This window comes from Podarcis erhardii (assembly GCF_964252035.2).
Source record: "Podarcis erhardii genome assembly, chromosome: 12".
In the NCBI taxonomy this organism is placed as follows: Eukaryota; Metazoa; Chordata; class Lepidosauria; order Squamata; family Lacertidae; genus Podarcis; species Podarcis erhardii.
The window spans coordinates 10,539,466-10,564,973 of NC_138513.1; the positions used below are offsets into that span (position 1 = coordinate 10,539,466).

Genomic DNA, 25,508 nt, shown 5'->3' on the forward strand with positions numbered 1-25,508 from the left:
GCCAAAAGAGCTCAACAACTTTTCTGTCCAGATATTCAATTTTGAAATGTGGCAACCCTAATTATTATTATAATTTCTCTAGGCTTTTCAACAATAGTTTTAAGAAGTTATTGTTGTGGGTAGTTCCCTACACTGGTTGGGTACTCTTGATGGGGTTACACACCCTCTAAAGGAGCAGGAGATGTGTTGCTTGGGGTTACGCCTGGATCCATCGCTGTTACTCGAAGCTCAGGTAGCCTCAGTAGCATGGAGTGCCTTTGATCAGCTTTGGCTGGTGGCCCATCTACGCCCTGATCTGGACAGGGGCAGCCTAACTACTGTTGTCTATGCTCAGGTAAACCGTAGATAAGATTCCTGCAATGTGTTATATGTAGGGCTGCCTTTGAAGGCCATTCAGCAACAGCAGTTGGTGCTCTTTTCAGCATCCAGGTTGCAAGACGGTATAAGCACGTAACACCAATCCTGGCCCAATTGCACTGGTCACCCATTTGTTTCCAGGCCCAATACAAAGTGCTGGTTATAACCAATGAAGGCATATGTGGCTTAGGACCCCATATGAACCAACCCAGCCCTTAAGACCATTATTTGAGGTCTTGCTTTGCATGCCCCCTCCTGAGAGGTCCAGAGGGTAGCAAGACAAAAATGGGTGGCTCCTTGCCATTTCAGTGCTGGCTTTTTGCATGTGGATTGCTCTCCCTGGGGAGGCCTGCGTGGTGCCATCACTGCAGAGCTTTTGTCACCAGGCAAAACATTATTTTTTTTGCTAGGCATTGGGCTCTTAATTGCCTGTGGTCTCGAGTGGGCAGGATGTTTTAATCCTTTTAAAAATAGGATTGTCTTTTAGATTTTCCCTTGTTTTTCTTTTGCTAATTTCAACGTATGTCACTTTGAGTTACCTTGGTAAAGAAAAAAACAAGCAATTAATTTAATAAATTACGATACTGCCTTACCAAAGAAGTCTTTAAACAGTTTGCAAAATAAAACTGAAAATGATTAAATTGTGCAAAGTTTTTGCTACAAGTTTATCTTCTGTAGGGCTGCCATGTCAGAAGTGTGGGGGGGGGGGTTTGCAAATTCTTTTTGCTCAACAACTTTGGCCAAAAACCCCCAACACTTTTGTGTCCAGATTTTCACTTTTTGAAAAGTGAAAATAGGCAACCCTATCTGCGTCTCTTCTTCAGACAGGATGCTCATTGTGCCTCATAGGCACCAATGCACAGATGGTTATCAGCAGCTCCTGGCTAGAGAAACTCTCGTGAAGAAACATCAGGATTGGGTTTAAAAATACACAGCAGCTTCTCAGTGCTTGGGGCAGAAAGTTGTTGTCTTTCCAGGACACACATTTCTTTTGGTTCAGCATATCTGATAAGCTTTCCCCACAGGGTGTGTACAGCAGAGGAAGGATCTGCTTCAGCAATGAAGTTGCAGTTCTGGATTTGTGACTGGAAAGTCTGGCAATTCTGTCATACGCATAATATGCCCTTAAAATTATTCCAGTGAAATCTGGAAGAGGGAGTCCACTGATATCTTAGTATACAATGCTGGCGCGTTTTGTTTGTTTTCAGAAAACTTTACACATCAGCTTGTTTTCTGAGAAACCCCCTCACTATTGTACTGAGTTTGTTTCTGAGCATATTGTTTTCCATTTTACAGGCCACTGGCCAGGCCTGCTGTGCTGTGCTGTTACCTAAGAACAGGAGCACTTTGAACACCCATGTATGTTACACATGGGAATGAGTTCAGAACATGGTTAATTGTTCACTTGGATCAATGCCACACACACACCACACACAAAGACAGAATAGAGTCAGAAGGGACCATGAGGATCATCTAGTCCAACCTCCTGCAATGCAGGAATCTTTTCCCCAATGTGGGGCTCAAATCCACAGCTCTGAAATTAAGAGTCTCATGCTCTACCACCTGAGCTACCCTGCAGGTGCTTTGTTCCGGCTGCCTTATGAACCTGCTCTTCACTGATAACTTTCTGTAGGATTTATGGTGTTGAATTAAAAAAAAAACAGTGGAGAGGCTGCCAGTGGAACCAGACACTGTGTTATCATGGGTGTACAGTTGTAAGTGGCAGACCTATGTCAAGTTCCCTCTGTGATAGACACCCTCACTGAAGATGGTACTTGGAAACATGACCAATATGTTGGGTGTATTAATTGATACAACTCTCCCAGCTTTTCACACAATAGAGATCTAGACTTAGCTATATGTGGCAATGTTTATGATTTCTCATCAGCAAGATGCTGTACTTCTGTGAAAGCTGCACTGGCATAAAGTCCTTAAACTGTCAACATCTAACAAATTCTTCTCTCTCTCTCTCCAGATTGTTGGTCTCACCAACCCTCACTGGTTGCTAGTCTGCCACACTAGCAACAGGGCTAGTCTGCCACACACCTTCCCCCTCCTTTTGCCCCTCCCTTAAGGTGCTATGCATTCTCTGCTCTCCCAGAGTGCAACAGCAGGCATTCCCCTGCCCCTTTATCTTAGCTCCAGAAGCATGGGCACTTCCTCTTAAACCACTCAGCCCAACAACAACAAAAATGATCCTGCTAATATATACATGCTAGCTGTGCACCTCATATTTCTGTAAACAAACGAACAAACCTGATTATAAACCATAATAGATAACTGCAATGGTACCAACCACATTATGTTGTCTGACTTGGCATCAGGCCCCTGTAACATAGTCATATTTGCTATTTTAGGATACGAGGAGAAAATCTCTACAAGCTGGCACCAGATTCATCAGTGCTTCTTATGATATAAATATGGTGTCCTAAACTTGATGTGTTAGAGTTGCCATCCCTGAAACACGCCAGCAACATTCCTAAGACTGGAGCCTTTAGAAATGTCACAGGGCTCTTAAAATGTATAAATGGGCCAATCTTCTGTTGCTGATGGGTTCTTGGACTATCTCATTGCCATTGCACAGAAAACCTTCAGTGAGTTTCTTACTTCTTGCAAAAAGTTTAGGAAGCCACACAGCCACTCAGAATGACTGGAAAGCTCCAGGATCCAGTATCATGTGGAGAGAGCATTTCAACATTTTGCAAGAGCAGCTTTGCTGATTGCTAATGACATTTGAACTTCGAGGATACAGCAGAGGCAACTTTTCTCGTTCACAGCTGTGTGTGGGATGGTGATGAGTTAATGATACGGGAGTTATGATAGAAATTTGCACAGATGCAGAGACTGAAGCATCTTTTTAATTATCCTTTGTTGTTTTGTTCTGGGGGGGCAGGGAAACCACCAAATGGAACTAAATACAGGTTTAAAAATAAAGTAAAAGATGTTGAAAACAACACAACAGCAGTGGCAACAACAAAGGATAACAATTAACTGTTAAAACCAACCTGTTATTGAGGACAAAAATGATTGCTTCCCAACACTGGGGTGTGTATTGCTAAAGACAATTTAAAATTCATACATCAAGCCTGATTTGTGTAGTGCACTGAAGCACAGTGTAGGGCATTTGGCATGATTGCTAAAGCACTGGATTCAAATCCAAATAGTTTGTTTCAAATCCATACTCGGCCAGAGATAGTGCTGGATTTATGGACCCATTTGCTACAGCAATTTCATGATGTTAGCAAGGCACACCAAAGTTTGCAAATTTCTTTCAGCATATGTGCAAATATTTACAGCAGCTATTGCAGTTCATATCAAACATTCCAGCTAATTTTGATGAAACTGAACAGCAAGCAAAATTTACTCTACTGGATGTTGAGTACAAAACTGTCAAAATAAGGCAGAGTACCCAAAAAAAAGGCCTATGATGTGACAACACCCAAGCCTTAGACAAACTTTCTTCAAGAGACAACTTTACGGCAAATTCATTTATCCCTGTCATGGTTGCACTTGAGGCCAAACACTAGACAGAAGAACATCATTGTATAGGAGTGTAGCTAGCAATTTTTCCTTTTTGCAAGCAACCAAGGAACAGATTCACAACAGCGTTGAGATGTTGATGCAAGTGTATCAGAAGGATGCTGACCTTAGTTTAGTCAATGACCTCTTACGCTTCCACTTGCATGTCACCTTGAAAAAGAAAATCTAAACCACCGGGATATGTATCAAATAATATTCAAGGAGGAAATCTGGAAAGTTTATGGCTGAATTGTAACAAGTACCAATTGGGTTTTCTGTGGATTTGTGTTTGTTCTGATTCAACGAGAAACAGCAGGTTTTTGTGGGGAAAGCAGTGGGGCAAAAAACAACAACAAAAAACCCTCTTTGACCCATGCATAGAAATCACAGGACATGAGGAAGGAGATGTAGAACAAGCATGAGTGTGGATGAGCTATGCATCTCAGCCTCCTGGCAGCTGAACAGCAGGATGCTGCAATGTACTATATTGTCCCCAATGCTACTGAGCATCTATTTGCAGCCATTGGGAATGGTCATGATTTGGGACGCAAGTGTCACCAGTAAGTAGATGACAGCTTTATTTTTCTGCAACATCTGAGTCAGGAAGGAGTGTGCATGTCCATGAACCAGTGTGGAGAAACAGGAATGGTTTAGATGGCAGCTAATGAACTGAAAATGAATCCTGATAAGAGAAAGATCCTGTGGGTGGGTGGCTCCCGGGTCTGGAAACTGAAGAGCTTGCCTGTTCTGGATAAGGTTGCACTCCTCCACTGGAGGAGTCACATAGTCAGTGAGCACTCCACTGCTGTCATTAGAGACTCAGTTGACCCCACTGGCATGGAGTGCTCTTTATCACCTTTGGTTGTCCCATACACCTATTAATTAACTGACAAAAGCTTTATTTCCAGCACTTCCTGCATTGTCTGAAATAGATCCTAAGCCCATAAGTACCTCAATATAAACTCTCCTACTTGGCGGTGGCAGGGGTGGGGAGGAGCTACTTGTTAGGATATTTCCGTTCCACCTTAAAAGGGAGCAGGCTTTGTGAGTCACAGAGGCTGTGTATTTCCTGTTCACAGGATGTTTCTGTTGTGTCTATGCTTTCGTTTCTCTCTGTGCCTGAGCAGACCGAAGCAGGCAGTCATGTTTTTTCTTTGTTCTGACCAACGCTGAATAAACATCTAAATAATGCTCTTCTGAGTGCATCTTTCACTGTACGAACTCTGCGATAGAACATGCATCAGCTCTGGAATGTCACAAGCTATTTTCTGGAGCTCGTGTCACTAATTGCTGATACTGTATCTACGGGAGATCGATGGACGTCCGGAGTCAACGTGGAGGCAGTGATGGCCTTTGTCTGCCTGGCAGTATCCCAACACTACTATGGTTCTCTCAAATAGCGAGGATTTTCTCATATATCAGATACAGACTTGTGATAAAATTATAGGGTTGTATCCAAATAAATTATACTTAGAGTAAACCCACTGAAAGTACAGTGGTGCCCCGCAAGACGAATGCCTCGCAAGACGAAAAACTCGCTAGACAAAAGGGTTTTCCGTTTTTCGAGGTGCTTCGCAAGACGAATTTCCCTATGGGCTTGCTTCGCAAGACGAAAACGTCTTGCGAGTTTTTCCCCTTTTTTTCTCTTTTTCTAAGCCGCTAAGCCACTAATAGCCGCTAAGCCGCTAATGGCCGTGCTTCGCAAGACGAAAAAACCGCTAGACGAAGAGACTCGTGGAACGAATTATTTTTGACTTGCGAGGCACCACTGTAATAAACCTAAGGTATTAATTTATGTAGTTCTACTTTCTTGGGCTCCGTGATCACTGCAGATGGTGACAGCAGTCACGAAATTAAAAGACGCCTGCTTCTTGGGAGAAAAGCAATGACAAACCTAGACAGCATCTTAAAAAGCAGAGACATCACCTTGCCAGCGAAGGTCCGTATAGTTAAAGCTATGGTTTTCCCAGTAGTGATTTATGGAAGTGAGAGCTGGACCATAAAGAAGGCTGATAGCTGAAGAATTGATGCTTTTGAATTATGGTGCTGAAGGAGACTCTTGAGAGTCCCATGGACTGCATGAAGATCAAACGTATCCATTCTTAAGGAAATCAGCCCTGAGTGCTCACTGGAAGGACAGATTGCGAAGCTGAGACTCCAATACTTTGGCCACCTCATGAGAAGAGAAGACTCCCTGGAAAAGACCCTGATGTTGGGAAAGATGGAGGGCACAAGGAGAAGGGGACGACAGAGGATGAGATGATTGGATAGTGTTCTCGAAGCTACCAGCATGAGTTTGACCAAGCTGCGGGAGGCAGTGGAAGATAGGAGTGCCTGGCGTGCTCTGGTCCAAGGGGTCACAAAGAGTCGGACATGACCAAACGACTAAACAACAACAACAATTCTGACTATTACTAATGTTGGATACAACACATAATCAATATGGAAATGGAAACAAGAAGAATTATCAAATTTATTTTTAGAGAATCAGAAATTACAACAAAGTATTCACGAAAAAAGAAAGGCAAGTCACCTGCATTTGAGCTGAGACATGGGAAAGGAATTACGGTAATTACCATGCAGCCTGCTGGAGGACCAGAATGAACTGCAATGACCCATATACAAGAGTCACCAATGACCACAGGATAACATTCACCTTTACCCAATAAAGCTACTAGCATTTCTGAGACCTGGGTTGGGTGAGCCTTAATTTTAACAGATAAATGGTCTGTCCCTTTTAGTGTTCTTTGGCAAGCTTTCCCTATTGCTTCATTGCAACAAAGGTTCACTGAAGTTAAGAACTCTGATGAACTTTGCCCAGAGTTGATGTCTTTACAGTCACGTTTAGCTTTGCATACCAATGCTTTCTAAGTGATGAACTATGTTCTGCCGATTTCCTGTCAGACAAACATTTAATGAAGTAATGGAAAAGCTGGCCTTAAGGAAAAATTGGGAAAGTTAACCTTAACTCTCTAGTCTTGAACTAGAGTTGTTTAGAATTTCTGAGTCCTGAAAACTAGTTGAACTATTTGTGTTGTAACCTCAGAATTCCAGATCCCAATTCAATCCATCTGTGTGACAAGGGGAAGAAACATACAAGATGAGGCTGCTAATCTCCCAAGTCCTTGTATTTAGTAATACCTAAATCAGTAAAGTTCTACTGTACAGAAGAACTTTCACCTACACCTTACCACTGCCTCATACGTTCTGGTACATGGGTAGGCAAACTAAGGCCCAGGTGCTGGATCTGGCCCAATTGCCTTCTAAATCTGGCCCACGGATGGTCTGGGAATCAGCGTGTTTTTACATGAGTAGAATGTGTCCTTTTATTTAAAATGCATCTCTGGGTTATTTGTGGGGCATAGGAATTCATTCATATATTTTTTTCCAAAATATAATCCGGCCCCCCACAAGGTCTGAAGGACAGTGAACCGACCCCCTGCTGAAAAAGTCTGCTGACCCCTGTTCTAGTACAAAGAACATTGGGTAATTTTTATTTATTAAAGAAATACTCAGGCTTTTCTAGGCGCTATCTAAACTTATTTACTTGGGAGTAAGTTTCACTGAACTCAGACATACTCCCAACATACAGGCAGCAACCGTTTTCGGCATGTCCAATATTTGCATGACCACATACATGTACATCATGCCGAACCTAGAAGTCACCTGAAAATGTCACAAAAAGGGGTAGAACAGGGCAGGGCAGGGGCAAACAGGGTGTCTGCAGGCTTTATTAATGGGTGTTCCAATTATATGCGATTTCACACAAGCACTATAACCCGGAACGCAAATCCCATGCAAACAGGGAGTTGCCTGTTACAGAATAGGTTTGCACTTCTAGACAAACTACTTCAGTATGTGACACCAGCATATACAGTAACATAGAAATCCAAGAAATGAACTATTTCAGTTTAATAAAGTTCACTGGATAAGTTCAAAGATCTCTGAACTACACCTAGAAGTAGTTCCCATAATTGCTGGGTGAACTGAAAGAGAATTACATTCGTTTTAGGGAATAACTTTGAACAATTTCTAGTTCATCTTCAAGTTTGTTCTCTTACATGTGTTTTTTTCACTTTTTAGATACTTTGGCCTTTAAGCTTAAATAGAATAAATGGAAAAAATAAACAATTTTGTGTGTATACAGTATATCTGTGTGTTGATGTATTCTTAGTCCTCCAAAGCATATTTTATACTTCAGCACAGCAGCTTGTAACATTCTGAATGCTGAAAAACTGCCGAGGATCATTTGGATGAACTTGAACTGAATGTGAACCAAACTACAGTAATTGTTTTTGTAAAGGGACAAACATGAACGGGAATTAGTTCCTTTGTGAACATGTTGAACTTGGACTAGTTTATTTTTAAAATGAATTTTCCAAGCTCTGGTATAGCCTGGGGTATTGTGACTAAAAACACAGGTTGCCTGAAAAGGTGCATGAAGAAGCCTCCTATATTGGCACTGCAAACAGATTTCAGGGCTGTTGTTAAAATTAAAAATTGTGTGGATGCAGATGAGCACATGTTAAATGATGGGCATACAACCACATGGGTAACTGACCACCTTTTGCATCTTAAGTAACGAGAAGTTAACCATGCATCTGCATTTGGATCAGAAATCTTCAGGAAATCTGAGGAAGTAGAGGAACAGAGTGGTAAAATTCTCATGTCATTACTTTCCTGTTGTGTGCTAAACACAGCGGCATGGGTCTTCCGGTGGCTCTTGGATAGCAAAGCCCTCAAGAGCCCATCCCATGTCCACATAGCCCTCTCCCGAAACCTGGGCCAATGCTGGTATAGGAAAGAAGCATATTATCAATGCCTCCCATATGATCTGAGAAGTCTCAAGTCACCCAGGAGCTGCAAAAGTGTCTTCTACCCTGAGGGCACTGTTTGGTTTTGGGGGGATCAGATACAATTGCTTAGTTTCCAATCCATGTGTTTAAAAGCAGCAGCAACAACAACATACCCCAGCAACACAACTATCTAATCCAGAGCTCATCTCCTCCACGGGGAGCACAGCCTGCAGAGGGTGCGGGGCTGGATTAACCGTTAAACAAAACAAGAACGTGTTTAGGGCATCAAGGGAAGGGGGATACCAAAGAAATTTTCCATTGCCAGATTTTTAACATTAATGGTCTCAAAGTGCTCAGCTGAGCCCTCATTTTCTCATATGAACTATATTAAAAATCCCAATCAGGCAACTATGTAACAAGACAGGCTTTATCTCTACAAAGTATAGAATCAGATGTGTTACGTATGATTCGTTTTGAGGATCTGATAAAAGACTTTGCAATTAGAAAAAGTAAGATAAAAACTTTTCTAATATAAGCAAAGTGGAAGTATACAAAAATAAACATTACTTTCCATCTTACTGTAGGTTTCATTTAAAGAAATGGAACTTTATTTTACGGTTTATTGTTGTTTATATTTTGAATTAGATCTATATGGGAGCACCCAAACCTTTTAAGTGCTTAGGGCCTCTAAAGGTCTTAATCCTGCGTGGGAGGGCAATTTTGGGGAGGGCGATTTTTAGGGTACAAACAGAAAGAAAGTGAAGGTGTTTTGTTTAAAAATAAAAAAGCCTCACAGACTGCAGTCTTAAGTATTTTTAATAAGCCTCAAGGGAGACCCTTGCCTAGTGCTAAACCCCAACTCACGCTGTGAAGCTCATGGTGACCTTGAGCCCAGCCACTTTCTCTCTACCTCACAGGGTTATTGTGGTAATAATAATAATAATAATAGGAGGAGGAGGAGGAGGGAGGAAGAAGAGGAGCCAACCCATTTACTCCCTGAAAGCAGAAAATGGCTAGGTAATAGATAGATAGATAGATAGATAGATAGATAGATAGATAGATAGATAGATAGAGTTACAGATAGGTAGCCGTGTTGGTCTGCCATAGTCAAAACAAAACAAATTCCTTCCAGTAGCACCTTAAAGACCAACTAAGTCAGTTCTTGGTATGAGCTTTCGTGTGCATGCACACTTCTTCAGACACTTCTTCAGGTATCGTGTGCATGCACACGAAAGCTCATACCAAGAACTGACTTAGTTGGTCTTTAAGGTGCTACTGGAAGGAATTTGTTTTAGATAGATAGATAGATAGATAGATATGGAAACCGCAGTCTCCCCTAGTTATGAACACGAGAGAACTGCGTGGGCGGGAGGGGGCGCTGCGCAAGGCCCGCCAACTGGCACTTGGGGATGGAACGTTCCGTGCGGAGCGAACCCGCCTCGCGCCACGGCACGTCGCGAGCGCGCCCTTCGGACACCCATCCCCGTCCCTCCCCCTCCCCGCGGGAAGCGCCACCTCACCCAACCCCTGTTCCCGCCCTGTCAGCGCGCGAGCTGTCAGTTGAGGGCGGGCGGGTGGTGTGTCCCCGACGTCATATGGGCCGCCTGCCTCCCATTGGCTGGAGCGGCCTCACCAGACTGAAATGTTGTTCTCGGGGCTACCCAGGAAAGCTCCCTGTCGGCTTCCCCCCGCCCCTTCGGCCGCCGCCGCCGATACAGTCGTCAGCGCCGCGGCGCCCCCTCCCGCGGAGAGAGGCGAGGGAGGGCTCTGGCGCGGCCGGCCCTGCGGCTGCGGGTAGGTCGGCTGCGAGTAACGTGACTTCGGGGCTCGCCGCTTTATAAGCCTTTCAGCCAGGCGCTGGTGGCGCGCGAGCGGGGAGAAGGGAGGGAGCTGTGTGCGGCTGAGGGAGACGGAGCCTGGCTGAGCAGGTAGGCAGGCGGGCAGGAGCGAGGGAAAGGGGCGGCGGGCGGGGCTGCCACCCCCGCCTGCCCGCTTCATGGAGGCGGCTGCGGGTGCCTTGAGGACCGTAAGTCCCAGGCACGGAGCCTCCCTATACAGGGGGAGTCTATCTCCGGGCAGTAGGTGCTGGCGGGGCCGGGCAACCAATGGGGGGGAGGTTATGGCGGGGATGGGGGAAGGAGAGCAATGGCTGCGGCCTTCGTCCCTCCTTGGTGGTCTTCTCACCGAGGAGCGCGGGTGGCGGCGTTGGGGATCAAAGCTGGGCTGCATTGCTCCTCCAGCCCCTTTGCTGCGTTTTCGCCGCTGCCCCTGCAGGGGGAGGGATGCCCAACAAGTAGGAGACGCGAGCACGCAGCCCTGTCTCTCGCCCCCTCCCGTATTTGTTCTCTATGCTTTGCACAAAAAGAAAGAAAGGCGCCCTTTTGCAGTAAAATAATCGGCGGTCTTCTAGCCTGGGGCCGCTGCTGGAGGAGAAGGAAGGTGGAAAATGCTCCCCTCGTTTGGATTCCGTCTAGGCGGATCCTCGAAGCAGTAATGAGCCCCAGACGTAGCTGTGTGGAATAAAAGCTTGCCAGCACCTTCCCCACCTTGGTTGGTTGCAACAGGCATACCCTACGAAGGTGTTATGTATCTGTAGAAGCCGGGGAAAGGCTAGGCAGGGTGGGTTTTGGAGTACTTGCACACACAAATCATCACATAGACAGCAAACTTGGCAAAAGGCCTGGGATGGCCACGTGTCATGTATGATTTAGTTGAGATTCCTGCATTGCAGAAGATTGGATTAGATGACCCTCCCTCAGGGTCTCTTCCAGCTCTACAATTCTATGATTCTGTTCTTTCTCTGTTTCCTTGGAAGCAGCTGTCACGGACTTCAGTGGGTCTTTCTTCTAAGTATGCATGCATAGGATTGTAATTTTTAGAGATGGAAGGGATGTGTGAATCTCCAGCACTTGGGAATTTTGACCCTGTTGTCATTATTTTACAGGTGAAGATCTAAGAGTTCTCCCAAAAGAATGGGTAGCGGATACTTAAGTCCTCCCCAAGTGTTTTCAGTAAATGGGGATGGAAGATCTAAATAGATACTTGAAAAACCTAACACAAGGGTAGAGGATAGAGCATAGAGCAACTATCAGTTGCTCCTGATAGGCATTCAATACTCCTAGCTTTTAGGGAAAACATATGTGCAGAAGGAAAACTTCCCTTTACTGAAAGGCTAGTTTCTCTCTGGTGAAATCTTCCCAGGAATGAAAGCAGTCTAGGAATGCTTGCACTTTTGGTTTGGGTTGCACCCAGCTCTCCTATGTGGGAAAGAGAATTGTCAGGCTATTGATTCTAGAGAAAAATTGGACCTGTTGCCCTCCAGCAGTAGGAGATCCCTGGGAGCAGTACAATTCAAGTAATCCCTCCCAGGGCAGGGGACTGTAGCAGAAATAACTTTAGCTTCAGGTGGATAAAGATTAATATCCAGTTGATAAAACTTTTCACTAAAATAATTTCCAGGGGCAGGCATGTTAGTCAGCTGCAGCAACAACAGCAGTCTTTTGACATCTTAAAGACTAACATATTTTATAATAAAACTTTAGTCTTTAAGGTGTAGCAAAACTGCTTTCTTTTAAAAGAAGGCAGTATTGGAAGCTGCTGCCCAAACACCAAAAGGAAGATCCTATCAAGTTCCAATAGGCATGTGTACATCTTAACAGCAGTATAGGTAGTCTGTTAAAGGTTTTCCCAGATCAGGGCATTGTCTTCATATTGTGTCTATACAAATAACAAGGACTGCTTGTAGCTTTGTATAAATTGCTATGCAAGCAGTAGGTTTTTATAAAGCAAAATGTGTTATTTTGATCATCTAGCATGTCTAGTTTTACAACATCAGAATGGATTCTGGATCATGTATGTAATAAATGCTCTTTTGAGGCACTTCAAAGTTTTCTCTCTTCTGAATTGGAAGGGCCAACTCACTGGAGATGTTAGTAATCTGCTGGAGGGGGGAAATCAAATTGTGAACTCTTTAGCTATTAGACCAAGCCATTGAAAATCTGTATTATAAGTATTGATTAACTGTCCCAGGTCACTGATGCTGGGACAGCTTGGTGTTACTCTCTTAATATGTATAAGAATCTAAAGGATCCAGTATTTTTGTCACTATATAAGCATCACTGTTTGTATGGCAATTGACAACTTCATGTGAAATGTCTGAAAACATGCTATTATATGCTTGTTTATATTTTTGTCATGGTGTAGGGGCATGTTTAAAGCTCTAGGTAGATGTTCCTACCCTTCCTTTTAAGAAGCTGAAGGTAGTGCACATGGTCCCCTGTCCCATTCTCATTTTATCATTGAAACAGCCTTATGTGATAGGTTGGACTGTGAGAGGGTGACTGGCCTAAGGTCACACCTTGAGCTTCATGGCTGAGTGGGGATTTGAACCTGTTTTTCCTCAGTCTGGTCAAACGCTCCAGCCATTACATATACTGTTGCTTAGAATGTTTTGCAATAGTAATAGTAATGCCAAGCAATATATCATTTTCAGTGTTCAGAATGACAGTTGCATACATTATGAGAACAATCCTTACAACAATCCTGCATGGTAAACAAGCATTATCCCAACATCACTGAGAGTTCTTTCCTTAAGGTCACCTTGTGAATCATGACTGAGATATCACTTAAATTAACGACCTCCTAGGTTGCAACTCATTCTCTTAACTACTATGCTATATTAACTACAGTGTATCCTATCCATCAGTGGAGTATTACCTGTATTCAAAAATTGTCTTGGGCTTCCACACCTCACCTGGAAGTGAACTCATTAACTATTCTCTAGTGTCCAAAGCAAGGCTATAGAATATTCTTACTTCCTAAAGTACTGAAGATGACCATAGGAATGTTGGGTTTTCTTCATATGTTTTTCTGACACTGACTTCTCATTTGTAAAGAAAATTCCTATATCTCATGGTAGACAAGTACAAACCATTAGTAGTTACACAGATAAAGCACATGGCATACTTGATGGCTGGCTTTGCAGCCGAATGTTGGCACTAATAACTTCTTGATGCCCCTTTCAGAAATCTCATGGAGAAGCCTGTGTCCAGAACAGAAGATCAGACCTGGAGTTGTTCCTGTACTGCCAGGAGAAGGCAGAGAACCCCCTTAGGTGGAAGTGCCACAGGGCTGGCAGCCAAAGTGGGCGAAATGTTGAGCTCGTCTGTCTCGAGTTCTCCTCTAAAACTAGTGAGTCACAGCATGCGGAACCCAAGCAGCTCAAACCTTGGCAGTGGCACCAGCAGCAGTTTGAACTTGAGCAGGGACGTAGTGCAACGGAGCCTGGTGCTCTTTGTCGTTGGCACTTTCCTCGCCCTGGTGCTGAACTTGCTGCAGATCCAGAGGAACGTAACACTCTTCCCCGAGGAGGTCATTTCTACAATCTTCTCCTCTGCTTGGTGGGTGCCCCCTTGCTGTGGGACAGCAGCAGGTAAGTCACCAGATTAAACTTTGGTTGTTTGGGAATCGTTGTGGAAAGAAGGCATTGGCAGTTCTCGACGTTGGATTGTATTTTGTCGCTGGGTGGTATTTGAGACCCGCAACTTGCTGGGGTTTGCTTCTTCAGTCTGCTGCACTCTTTTCAGGATTGGCCATGACTTAAGAGTCTGCATGCTTTGTTAATGCCGTCTAGCTGCTGAGCAAATTGAGAGAACAATCGGATTAAGCAGAAGCATGTTGTCTAGGAAAGAGCAGGGATGTGTAGCAGGTTACTTTCGTGGGCTGATGCTGCTTTAAGAGTTGGTACTGTGGTTAGCCCTGGAATTAGGGAAGAGTTTCCTCCAAGCTATTGTCTGTCAAAGTTTTAGCACAGGCGCTTGCATGACTCATCACCACTCTCTGCCTTATGATTGGTTCCCTTTTGAAACTGGTGAGTCGCGTGTTCTCACTCCTATTGGTTGCCTGCCTGAACATGCCACATACTTGAATCAAAAACAAGGAAGTCACATGTTGCGGCAGCAGAGGATGGGAAGTGAAGCTTGGCTAGCTGCCTGTTCTGAGAGCAGCTGCAGCAGCTTCATTTGCCAGCAGAAATGTAAGGGGATTTCCTCCTGCACCGCCCCCTTGCAAAAGCTGTAGCATACCTAGGACAAAACGCTTAGTTAAAATAGAAATCTATTTTGTTATATAAAGAAGCAGAACAAATAGCTGAATGTTAAACAACTCCTGTTGCTAACTACACAGTGGATTCAAATGGCACTATAGGGGAGCATTAAAACACAGCTGTATTCTATTAAGTAGAATGTTGCAATGCTTGGCAGAAATGTTTGAAGTGTAAACATAAATCTTTATGTTGGTAAAACTTTTGAAGAGAGCAACACAGAAAAGAGATGAAGGAGAAAAGCCAAAATTTATCAAGCTACCCCAAAAATTCATCATGTCATGGAGGCTTTAGCTGAGATTCCTGCATTGCAGTTGGACTAGATGACCCTCGGGGTCCCTTCCAACTCTACAGTTCTATGATTTTTAATCCAATGAAGGTTTAACCCAATCTCAGAACCGTACTGGCTACTGCCATTCCTTTTGATTACTGTCTGAATTTGAGATGTTATTTTCTGGCAACATAAAATTTAGTTTTCTAATAGGTTTCTGCAGTACAAAACAGCTCTTGCCAGTGCAGGGTGGGACCTGCCCCTTTGGCTGCAGGTGTTGCTCTAGAGCAGGATATATACGTATGTGTTTCTCAAAACAGGTGGCTTCAGTTTTAGCCACCTCTCTGCATCATGAGTAAAGCAGTGAACTTCAGATATTCTACACAGAAACAGCCAGTGTTTGTCCCATAGTATTGTGTGCCCTCTGAAATGAAACAAAACCAAGTTCTAGCCCAGGTGTCGCCAACCTAAGGCCCATGGAGGCCATTTAACCGACCTACGATCCACCCCCGAACCGAGCCACCCGCTCGGCGAGCCCCCGTGCGCTGCGCTAAAGTAGCGCAGCGCAGGGAGTATTCCGTGGCACCAGAAATCACTTCTGCGCAGGCTCTATTTTCGGCGTCTGGGCATGCGCAGAATTGATTTCTGGCATCACGCTGCACCGATCCGGCCCACGGAGGATCTCTGCGGGAGTGATCCAGCCCATGCCCGGTAAGCCTTGCCGACCCCTGTTCTAGCCTGTATATTAACTGCTGTCACTCAGAGGCCAGTTGAAATGGACTTAACATTTTAATATACAGTGGTACCTCAAGTTACATACACTTCAGGTTACAGACGCTTCAGGTTACAGACTCCACTAACCCAGAAATAGTACCTCAGGTTAAGGACCTTGCTTGAGGATGAGAACAGAAATTGTGCTCCGGCGGTGCAGCGGCAGCAGGAGGCCCCATTAGCTAAAGTGGTGCTTCAGGTTAAGAACAGTTTCAGGTTAAGAACGGACCTCCGGAACGAATTAAGTTCTTAACCCGAGGTACCACTGTACTCCTGTTGTTGTAACTAAACATGTAGAGCAATAGTTCTGTCTGGCATTAAGAGTTTCCAGCCCAGCATCAGTTGGCCATGTTGATAAGGAAACTCTTCATACTGGGGAAAAACACTGTGGGAAAATAGCTTTATGTGTGGCAGTGAGTGGGAACCAAGTCACCTGATGAGGCTAAGCAGCTGCTGTGTGTGTTTGCAGCTTACCAGGTAGTATTGGGCTCCAACTTCCATCAGCTTTACTCAGCATGGCCAGTGATCAAGGATGTTGGGAGGTGGAGTTGATCAACATTTGGAGGGCCACACATTAGGCACCCCTGGTGTACACTGTCCTGTAACAATCTGAATGACTGGAATGATTAGAAGCAACTTCTGCTAATAAAAACTGGCTGGTTGCTCTAGAATACATTCTTCAGTGGTGCCTACAGCCAATAGTTTACCTGTTAACTAGCAAAAGTGCTGTGAAAGTCAAATGCCTGAACTTTGAATTTTAAAAAAATTCAGTAGTACTTAAATGTGTTCCATGTGGATATATTTTTCAGAGGAAGGGTGAATGTGTGAAATATCTCTAATAAAAAGTCAGAAGAAATTTGGGCTCTTGGTCTAGGCAGCTAATTATTACTGTTAAAATATTGATTCTGCTTCTACCTGAGGCTTACATCTTCTACCAAGGAACAGAAACAAACTTCTTTTTAATATAAGCAGTGTAGTATATACACAAATAAATTAGTTCCTTTTATAACTTGTAAGATTCATACATGTTCCACCATAGTCCCGCATCTTGAAGCATAACATAAGAATATGTGAAACACTATACAATTTGTGAAATATCATTAGCAGACACAACAGTAGGGAAAATGGGTTCTAGTCTGCATAAGACTTTGGCATGTGCTGAATAGATTTATATTTACAACAGCTTGGATATTAAAATTGTATGAACAATTTCTCCTTTTTCTTTTACAGCTGTTATTGGCCTGCTGTATCCCTGCATTGACAGTCATCTTGGTGAGCCTCACAAATTCAAGCGAGAATGGGCCAGTGTTATGCGGTGTATAGCAGTCTTTGTCGGCATTAACCATGCAAGTGCTGTATCCTTAGAATGATGTGATTAATGTCCATATCTGGTGTAATTATAATGGAATTTATTTATAAAGTTCTTGTCAGTCTATACTTGACCAACTTCAACCGAAATGTGGAGAAATTCAGCATGAATGTGGAGAAATGACTGGGTTTTGAAATCCTTATTTCTGGACTTGTGCCTCTAGAATAGTCACTTGAAATGGATTGTGTGTCTCACAGCAACGTCCTGTACTAGGAAATGCTTTGAAGGATCTGGGATAAGGCTTCTTGGACTGGCACAAAGAAACCACTTGTCTGCCTATAGCGAGACAAGGGCTTGATAGTGGCAAGTAGGACATTGCTGATTGTATCAGCTGCACTTGATGTTCTTAGGGCTGCAGCTGCTGTTAACACAAATTTCTCTGCTAAGGTAGCTAAAAGGTCCTGAGGATTAGGGTGGTTTATAAGACACATAAAAAGTTAGTAGTGCTGTGAGTAAAAGGAGATTTAAAATAAAAGAGAAGGTGGTAGCCAACTAAATTTTACTCAGAGTAGACCCATTGAGTAATCCTTTCCATTAGTTACTCAGATGAGACCCTATGTTAAGTGTGTCCATTAATTTCAAGTGGGTTTACTCAGAGTAAAACTTAGTTTGCTACAGCCCAGCCTGTTTAACAGAATAGCAGCTCTGGGCTATTGGGATAGAATTAGATTATGTCACAGACTCCACTCAATCGGTGGTCTGAATTTTTCACACACCCAAATCCTCACTTGTTAGTAGAGTCGAGTAGGGCGCATGCATGAATATGTAGCATTTGCCTTTTTCTCAAATAAAGCTTGTTAGTGTTTTTGCACTAGCTTCTCCTTCAGATATGTCCCAAGAGTTCACTTTGAATTTCATTACAAGAAAATTAGCACCTTATTTGAAGAGGCAGTAATTTACTTGCAATGGTCCTCGTTATATCTTGACAGAAGCTGTGGGAAAAATTGTCCCCTGCAGGCTAATGGTACCCATTTGCTACTTTTGACCGTTGCTTGAAGTGATTTTTGCATTTGTATACTGCATATACAGGTATACATGTACAAAAGAGGAATGTATGCAACACAAGAGACAAATAAAATGTGAAAGGGGTGATGGTGTAGACACCATCTAACAGCACTGAAGCAGAAAACTAAATCTGGCTATGTCTGAAGATTGTTATGATGAGCAAGAAGAAACTTGTCAGACTTCAAAGCTGCAGAATTTTCCTTAACTTTCTTCTTAGAAATTGGATTTTGCAAACAATATCCAACTCTCTTTGACCCTGGCAGCTTTGTCACTGGGTCTCTGGTGGACATTTGATCGTTCAAGAAGTGGTCTTGGTCTTGGAATTACAATAGCTTTTGTAGCTACTCTGATTACACAGTTCCTTGTCTATAATGGAGTTTATCAGTAAGTATCCCATCTTGTGACTTTAAATTGTCTATTTTAAAGTAAAAATTAGTTAAATTTGACTTGCATTCTTAAGCAAAGGTGTGTGCCCACTCTGCTGCTAAAAAATGAGAGTTATAAGCCACTCTGTCTTAATGATATTGTAAACTTGTACAAGGCAGCAGCACACTGTCCTTATGCTAAGTGGTTGGATCACTTTAAGCTTGATTCTAGGTGTGTTCCATTGAGAAAATAGGAAAGAAACGTTTGTGCAGAGAAGACATGAATTGTTCAATTTCTTTCCCTCTAAGCATTCTGTAAGCTTTCCCTATTTACACAGCATGAGACGTTTAATCCCTTTCACCACCCCTGTGGTAATAATACAGGATGTGACTGTACAAATAGAACTGTATCTTCTACAATCAGATATTTAATTCTGCTGACAAAATGTAAGATGGCAGTATCGAAATTCACAGAACTACCACTTGTTCCAGCATAGCTAAGTGTTCATATTAAAAGACAAACCTTGTTGCACAGATATTAAAACTGCAGGCATGTCTCACTTTCTTATATCTTTCTTTAGGTATACATCCCCAGATTTCCTTTACATCCGGTCTTGGTTACCATGCATATTTTTCTCGGGAGGTGTGACTGTAGGAAACATAGGACGGCAGCTAGCTATGGTAATTATCATACAATCTGTGTTTAGCCATTTTTAAAAGGGAAATTAAGTTGATGAGTGTTAAACCTGTATGCAGGACATGTTATTTGGTGACTAATAAGAGTAACTGGTACTTTACAAGGGTGTGACCTACGTGACCTGAAGTACATCATCCTAGCCTTGGTCTTTTGGGTGCATGGGAACCAACTCCAGGGGACTATGGGTGTTTGAGCACCCACAATAATATAATTGTGGGGACCTGGCACCCACAATGTCAATGAGAAAAGGTGGCAGCAGTGCTGCCTCCAAGAGAGAAGCAGTTCAGCTCCACCCTCCGCAGCCAGCCAGCAAGGCACCCTTTTCCAGTGGGGGAAGCTCAGGAGCAAAGGCAGAGTCTCTCTGCCCCCAAGTCCAAGCCCCTCCGCGCAGAAAAGGGTGCCTTGCTGGCTGCAGAGGAGAAGGAAGAGGAGCTGCCGCCCACCACAATGTGGATGTGCAATGTCACACATACACAAACCTGCACATAGTGCACGCGACATCACATGATGCACTACATGCAGGTGTGTGCGTATGACATCGCACATCCACGTTGTGGTGACAGGTACCCACATATCTGGCTCCCATATCCTTACTCCAGAGGCATACAGTAACAAAAGGCAAATGTCAGGGAGGGCAGTGATGGTAAGTCTCTTCCCCATTCTCCTGGAAGTACCAACTGCTGGTGCAGGTTTAGCTTGTTTACAAGAATGCAGTTAAGTTTCAGCATAGTGTTAAACATTAAACTGCAATAACATTTTTGGTTTTGACCACAGGGTGTTCCTGAGAAGCCTCACAGTGACTAAATATTTGGATCTGCACCGAAGGGAGGCGAAGATCAGTTCTTGAATCTGAACTAGAATTTTTTTCTTCTTGAATAACCTGCGTGAGCTTCCTGCGCAAATGGCTGGTGAAAAGATGCTTATTCACCTTAGAGTGGCCAAGAGGTTACCTTGATGTTTTTTCCTAGAAGCCTCTGGGTTTGACTGTTCTGTGGGAGAAGTCAGTACAGACATAATGCATAGCAAGTCCATGCTTGGTGGCTATTCTCCCAAGTGCTAGGTTCCTGTTGGAAGTCATTGAACCAGCTGCCATATTTCAAAGCCTTGAAACAAAACTTATAATTACAAGCTTTGTACAAGTGCCCAAAGAAAGTTGGTTGGTGCTGAAATGTGGAGTACATGGATGGGTTTAATAGGAATAGTATTTATCAAAATGTCCTTTTAACATAGGGTTGCCTTAAAATGAAGGCGATTAGAGTAAAAGGTACAATCCTTCAGATGTTGTACGAAGGAATAATAACTATAGGCACAAATCACAGTTCCCTTGGAAAACATTCTTTGCTTTCTCCACTGAAATAAAGGAGAGAGGTGTAAGGAACTCTACCTATTTCAGTGTGCTTTGCACAGGAGTACTTATCCGAAGTGCTTTGATTTGTGGTTTTTGAAAACCTGTTCTCCTTGGAAGTGGGAAGCAAACTATCTTGCAGACAGAAAAGCAATAGGTCTGTCAGCTGTTTATCAAACTGATAGTGTGGTCCCTTACCACTTCCCTGCTATTGGATACACACAGCCAAAATTGATTTTTGCTCAGTAATGTATGTCACTGCAACTCTGTTGGGCAGGCCCTCAAGTGACTTTACTGATAAGCCTGTCCTTGGAGTGTTACACCAGCCTAAGAGGAGGGCATTCCTATGTGATTCCTGTTAAACTATATAGCAACTGGACTAGTTTCAGGGCCCAAGCAGTAGATGCCATGACAGGTGCAGAGCAGGCCAACAGTGTTACTTAAGGCTTATCTTAAATGATTTTTGCTTTACAGTGTGTTTTGGAGCAGATCACTGCTTAGTGTTTGTTTTTCGCAACCCTATAGAACTTGCAATCTGTGATTGCCTTGTAAGGAAGAGTGCTTGTCACTACAATACACATTGGGTGTTTCTTAGTAGTTTCATGGTGAGCACAATATTCATTCAAATAATATAGACAACAGCTGACCCTAATGTAAAGTGCAATGTACAGTTGAGAGAAATCTGAGCCTTGTTGTCTCCTCTTTAGTATTTCTTGGTGATATTGAAGAAGAGTTTTGAACTCATTTCAATGCTGCATGGAGGCAAAAATCAGCAATAATTTATCTAGTAATGCTAGTTTGTATCGTCTACTAAATCCTGGTCTTAAAAGAAATACTCCAGTCTTGTAGATATGGTGTACAACTGGAACTCTTACTGACTATTTTTCTGTAATAGGCAGTTAGACGTTCTTCTGTTTTAGCTTCTTGCGACTTCTCATTTGTTTAGGTTCCAAACTGAGTCTAAAAAAACCCCTCCTCCAGTTTATGTTCAAGGAAACCTCCTCAAAAGCAGTGTTTCTCAAACTGTTTGAACTCTGGTCTCTTTCTTAATTGTCTGCACCTTCCAGGTCCCCCAACCTACTAATAGCCCTTTGATCTTTGGTATGTGGGTGCACAGAATCCTTGTACACAACAATATAGATGCATCTTGTTGCTGTGGTTCTAAGGTTCTGTCATTGGGGTAGTAATGCTGGCTTTTGAAATGACTAAACATATTGGACTCCCTCCAAAAACCAGGCATCTGGTGAGGAGCTGTCTCTGTTCCAAAACTCCCATATATTGCCCACTATGTGGTAGTGGCCATGGCTACCATAGCAGTTGAGGTGACTGCCACACTAGGCTCTGTTGCTGGGAGGAAAGTGGTTCTATCTGCTGCAAGATATTTTTCCCACTCTGGAATTCCTCCCACCTGTGGTGTGTTGTGCCTTCTCAGGAGCATAGTTTGAGAATCATTGTCCAAAAACTCTAGGGATGCTTAGAAATTTACTTCAGGGGCTTATGGGTTTGTAAAAGCCTACTGCAAAGGAAAGGCAAGATTTTCAAGCTCTGAAATTCTTCTCCTGATGGGATTAAAATCCAAGCTAGAGGAGAATTGTTTTTATATTTCCACTAGCCCTTACAGTGCAGCATTCCTCCAGAGAGCTACACCTTTCATAGTCCCCTTGCACACTGCAATCAGATATACAAGATGACAGAAGGAGAGAGGTAAGGGAACAACTTTCCCATCTCGTTGCAGAAGGGGGTTCATTTCAGATCATCTTGTAGGTGAGCAAAGGAGTGCTCATTCAACTCTATCTGAAATATTTTTGGAAAATGCTAAAAAATGTTAGTGGTATCTTTGTTCTTAAAGGGGAGATAGGGAAGACTTGAAGCAGTAAGGTACAAACTACACTGAAGGACTTTTATTACAGTCTGTGGTATTACTGAATAATAAATTGCAGCCTTTATTGGTTTTTAAAAGGTTTGGGAAAACCCCTTTCTTTACCAATCTAAATAGTCCAATACGGTTTCTCAAGTGAATATACCCACGTGAAAATGTATCTGAAAGACAAAAGCCACCATATTCATAGTTTAGTTTGAGATACTGTGGCACAGGAGGCAAATAACTACTTTTCCATGTCAACACCTTAGTACCCTATGTAACTAAAGAGGACAATTGTAACTGTAAATATGTAATCATGAAATCAATAAGTATTTTATTTGTAAAGTGGTGTTTTGACAAGACAGCCAAAATATACACTAAAAGTTCAATCTTGCCAATACTTGTAAGTATCTGAACCAAAGTGATCAGAATTTGTGTTATATGGAAAAATATGCGTTGGGGGAGAATTGCACTATTCTGGGTTGGAATCCTTTGATTCTCAGACTCGGTAGTTTTTTTCAACAATGTGTGTGAGTGGTGGTTTTTTTAAAAAAAAGAAATTAAAGGTTTCAAACAACCATTTCTGTCCCTTGTTTACTTAGTTATTATAATCCTTTTGAATGACAGCAATGAATGATCTGACTGGGGAAAATGCTAAAGCCTTAAATAACTTGTCTCAAACACTTCATTTTAACTGCCTTTTCAGCTGTGAAGAGGCAGGTAGCTCCACAATTAGCATTCTATCAAGCTATCTAATAGCATGCTCTACATCTTTATCCAAATTGAGGCAGTTTAGTTATGTACAAATTTCTTACTCAGATGCCCAATGACGGTCTTTCTATCTCATATTGGTATCTAACTTGTGTACAGTGGTACCTCGGTTTAAGAACAGTCCTGTTTACAAACAATTTGGTTTACGAACTTCGCAAATCTGGAAGTAGTGTCGAGGAAGAGTCCATGGAGGCTATCTTCCTTATGGAAGCAAGCTGCATGTCTCACCAGGCTAAATAATCCAGTGGTGCTGGCTGCCAGGTATCTGCCTAAATAGGATCTTTCTGAGATAGCTATTCTCACCCCATCAGCTAGGAGCACCATACTGCCATTACTTAAGGAGGATTGGCTTTCTTGAACAGCTAGGAAGAAAACTCACTTTCCACCGCTGTTGGAAAGAAGTTTTATATTCAAGTGCTGATGGAGGCCAGTGGACACAAGAAGCAAACATAGGTAACTAAGTTTGAACATATGGACACTAGCTATGGCAACAAATGCTGTAGACCAGAAATAGAAAAGGCTATAGCCTTCCTAACTGAATGCTTTAAGGAAACAGTAGGCCAAGGCCAGATGTCCTAACCAATACCAGTCTCCAGTGGGAGGAACCAGGGGCCCTCCAGTTGTAGGACTGCTGTTACCATTTCTGATCATTGGCTCTGCTGCCAGGGGCTGCTTGAAGATGTAGTCCAGCAATATCTAGACGATTGTGTCCCTGAGAAAAAACCAGCCTTAAGCAGGTGTGGATCTGATTCTTTCTAGCTTGTCCGTCTTGGTTTTGTCAAATACTTTTTACACCCTGATAAGCATTTGTTGTTTATGAAGCTCACAACTGGTGTGTTTATGAACTTAAAAACCTTAGTTGACATACAGAGCTTTGTCCTTGAACAACACCTCTTAAAGGGCAACCCAACAAAATGTATTCTGGCCTCAGTGCTGTTATCTCATTCACATTCTGAAGAATTTTGTAATAGCCTGTGGATATCATAATAGCAGGTTGCCCCTTCTGACTGAGCAACTGAAATGGTATGCCCTGCAGTTTCTTATAGTTGCCTGTAGGGTTAACTTGATAAAAATGAAGGGAAACCTTTTGTCATGATCATTCTAATGTTTCTTCAGCTTACAAGAGCTCCCTCTGGTGACTAATTGAGTCCATGTCAGCTTGAAACATCTACAGAGAGTTTGATCCGTGCAAAAGTTCTTCATTCCCAAAATATAAAGGGAATGCTTTCTTTAACGGTTAACCATGCAGAGTCCGTTTCAATCTTTCTAGGCTTCCTGATCAATGTAAAGCTTTCTCCATAATTGCCATTCTAGAGAATGTTTAACCTGTTGGATTCTTGCCTCCCACATAGCTGTTTGAAACAGAGAAAGTGCAGTAAAGAAGGGGAAATGGCAGTTCATTAGGATCCTAGGGCTTCCTGTCACCTGGTGCCCAAAGAACTCATACAAAATCTGTCTTCTGCAAAGCACACAATGCTAATCCCTTTATTTTTCAACCAAATGGCTCAGACAAAAACATACTATCATGAAAACCTCAAGTATGAAAAGCTTCTCTCTCTCTCTCTCTCTCTCTCTCTCTCTCTCTCGACCACCAAACTACTGGAATGTCAATGTTTACAATAAAACATGAAACGAAGAGGGGAAATTCCTAGCTGTATATGACCTAATACTTCCATGCTATAGAGATGAGAGAATGAGTATTGTGGTGTGACAGAGCCAGTGTGGCATAATGTTTAGAATGTTGCACTAGGACCTGGGTTCAAATCCCTGCTCTGCCATGAAATACACTGGGGGACCCTGGGCCAGGCACTGCCTCCAAGCCTAACCTACCTCACAGACTTCTTGTGAGGATAATGTAGGGAGGCCCAGTTGTGCTGTGCTGAAGGGATGTACCTGGCTGAAGACCCCAATGCCCTTTGGCCTGGTGGTGCAGAAGTCACTGTGAGGATTGGATTAGTCTCCCTTCACCTTTGCTGTATATCAGCAGCTGAACCGAGCCCAGCCCTAACTGAGCAATCTGTTGGCCTGTCTGAAAAGTCTGGTTTTGAAATTAATTGCAAGTCATTGTGTACAGATATATTACTTTAGCCCATAATGGAGAAAAATAGTTGCTTATTTCAAAGCCTGAAAGCAAGGGGCTTTACCTTGGAGGCACAGGTGAAGAAGAATGTGGCAGATGTTGTACCTGCTGACTAAATGCGTTTTAACGGAGGCCCTCTGGAAGCAGAAGCTTCAATAGAAAGAAGTGAATAGCAAACATCTGGGAAAGATTACAAAAGGG

General features: G+C 43.0%; 1 protein-coding gene and 1 long non-coding RNA gene across 5 annotated transcripts in view; one reads left to right on the plus strand and one right to left on the minus strand.

Annotated features, from left to right (window-relative positions):
* INSIG1 (insulin induced gene 1) overlaps window positions 1–23,036 on the plus strand; it is a 110,869-nt gene extending 87,833 nt beyond the window's left edge. The window contains exons 2-7 of one of the 3 annotated variants that reach the window (XM_081834536.1): window positions 10,566–10,600; window positions 13,697–14,103; window positions 17,045–17,169; window positions 18,406–18,572; window positions 19,135–19,234; window positions 20,025–23,036. In XM_081834536.1, the coding sequence (XP_081690662.1) occupies window positions 13,704–14,103; window positions 17,045–17,169; window positions 18,406–18,572; window positions 19,135–19,234; window positions 20,025–20,054 (822 nt within the window). In that variant the 5' untranslated portion in view covers window positions 10,566–10,600; window positions 13,697–13,703 and the 3' untranslated portion in view covers window positions 20,055–23,036. Of the gene's footprint in view, window positions 1–10,299; window positions 10,601–13,696; window positions 14,104–17,044; window positions 17,170–18,405; window positions 18,573–19,134; window positions 19,235–20,024 lie in introns of those variants that run through there. The other 2 variants (XM_081834534.1, XM_081834535.1) reach the window with 2 other exon arrangements.
* Window positions 23,037–23,618: 582 nt separating this feature from the next.
* The window catches only part of LOC309326091, a 92,172-nt gene continuing 90,282 nt past the window's right edge, over window positions 23,619–25,508 (minus strand). For both annotated transcript variants that reach the window (XR_014150132.1, XR_014150133.1), the window contains one exon: window positions 23,619–23,939. This is a non-coding gene — a long non-coding RNA (uncharacterized lncRNA). The remainder of the gene's footprint in view (window positions 23,940–25,508) is intronic.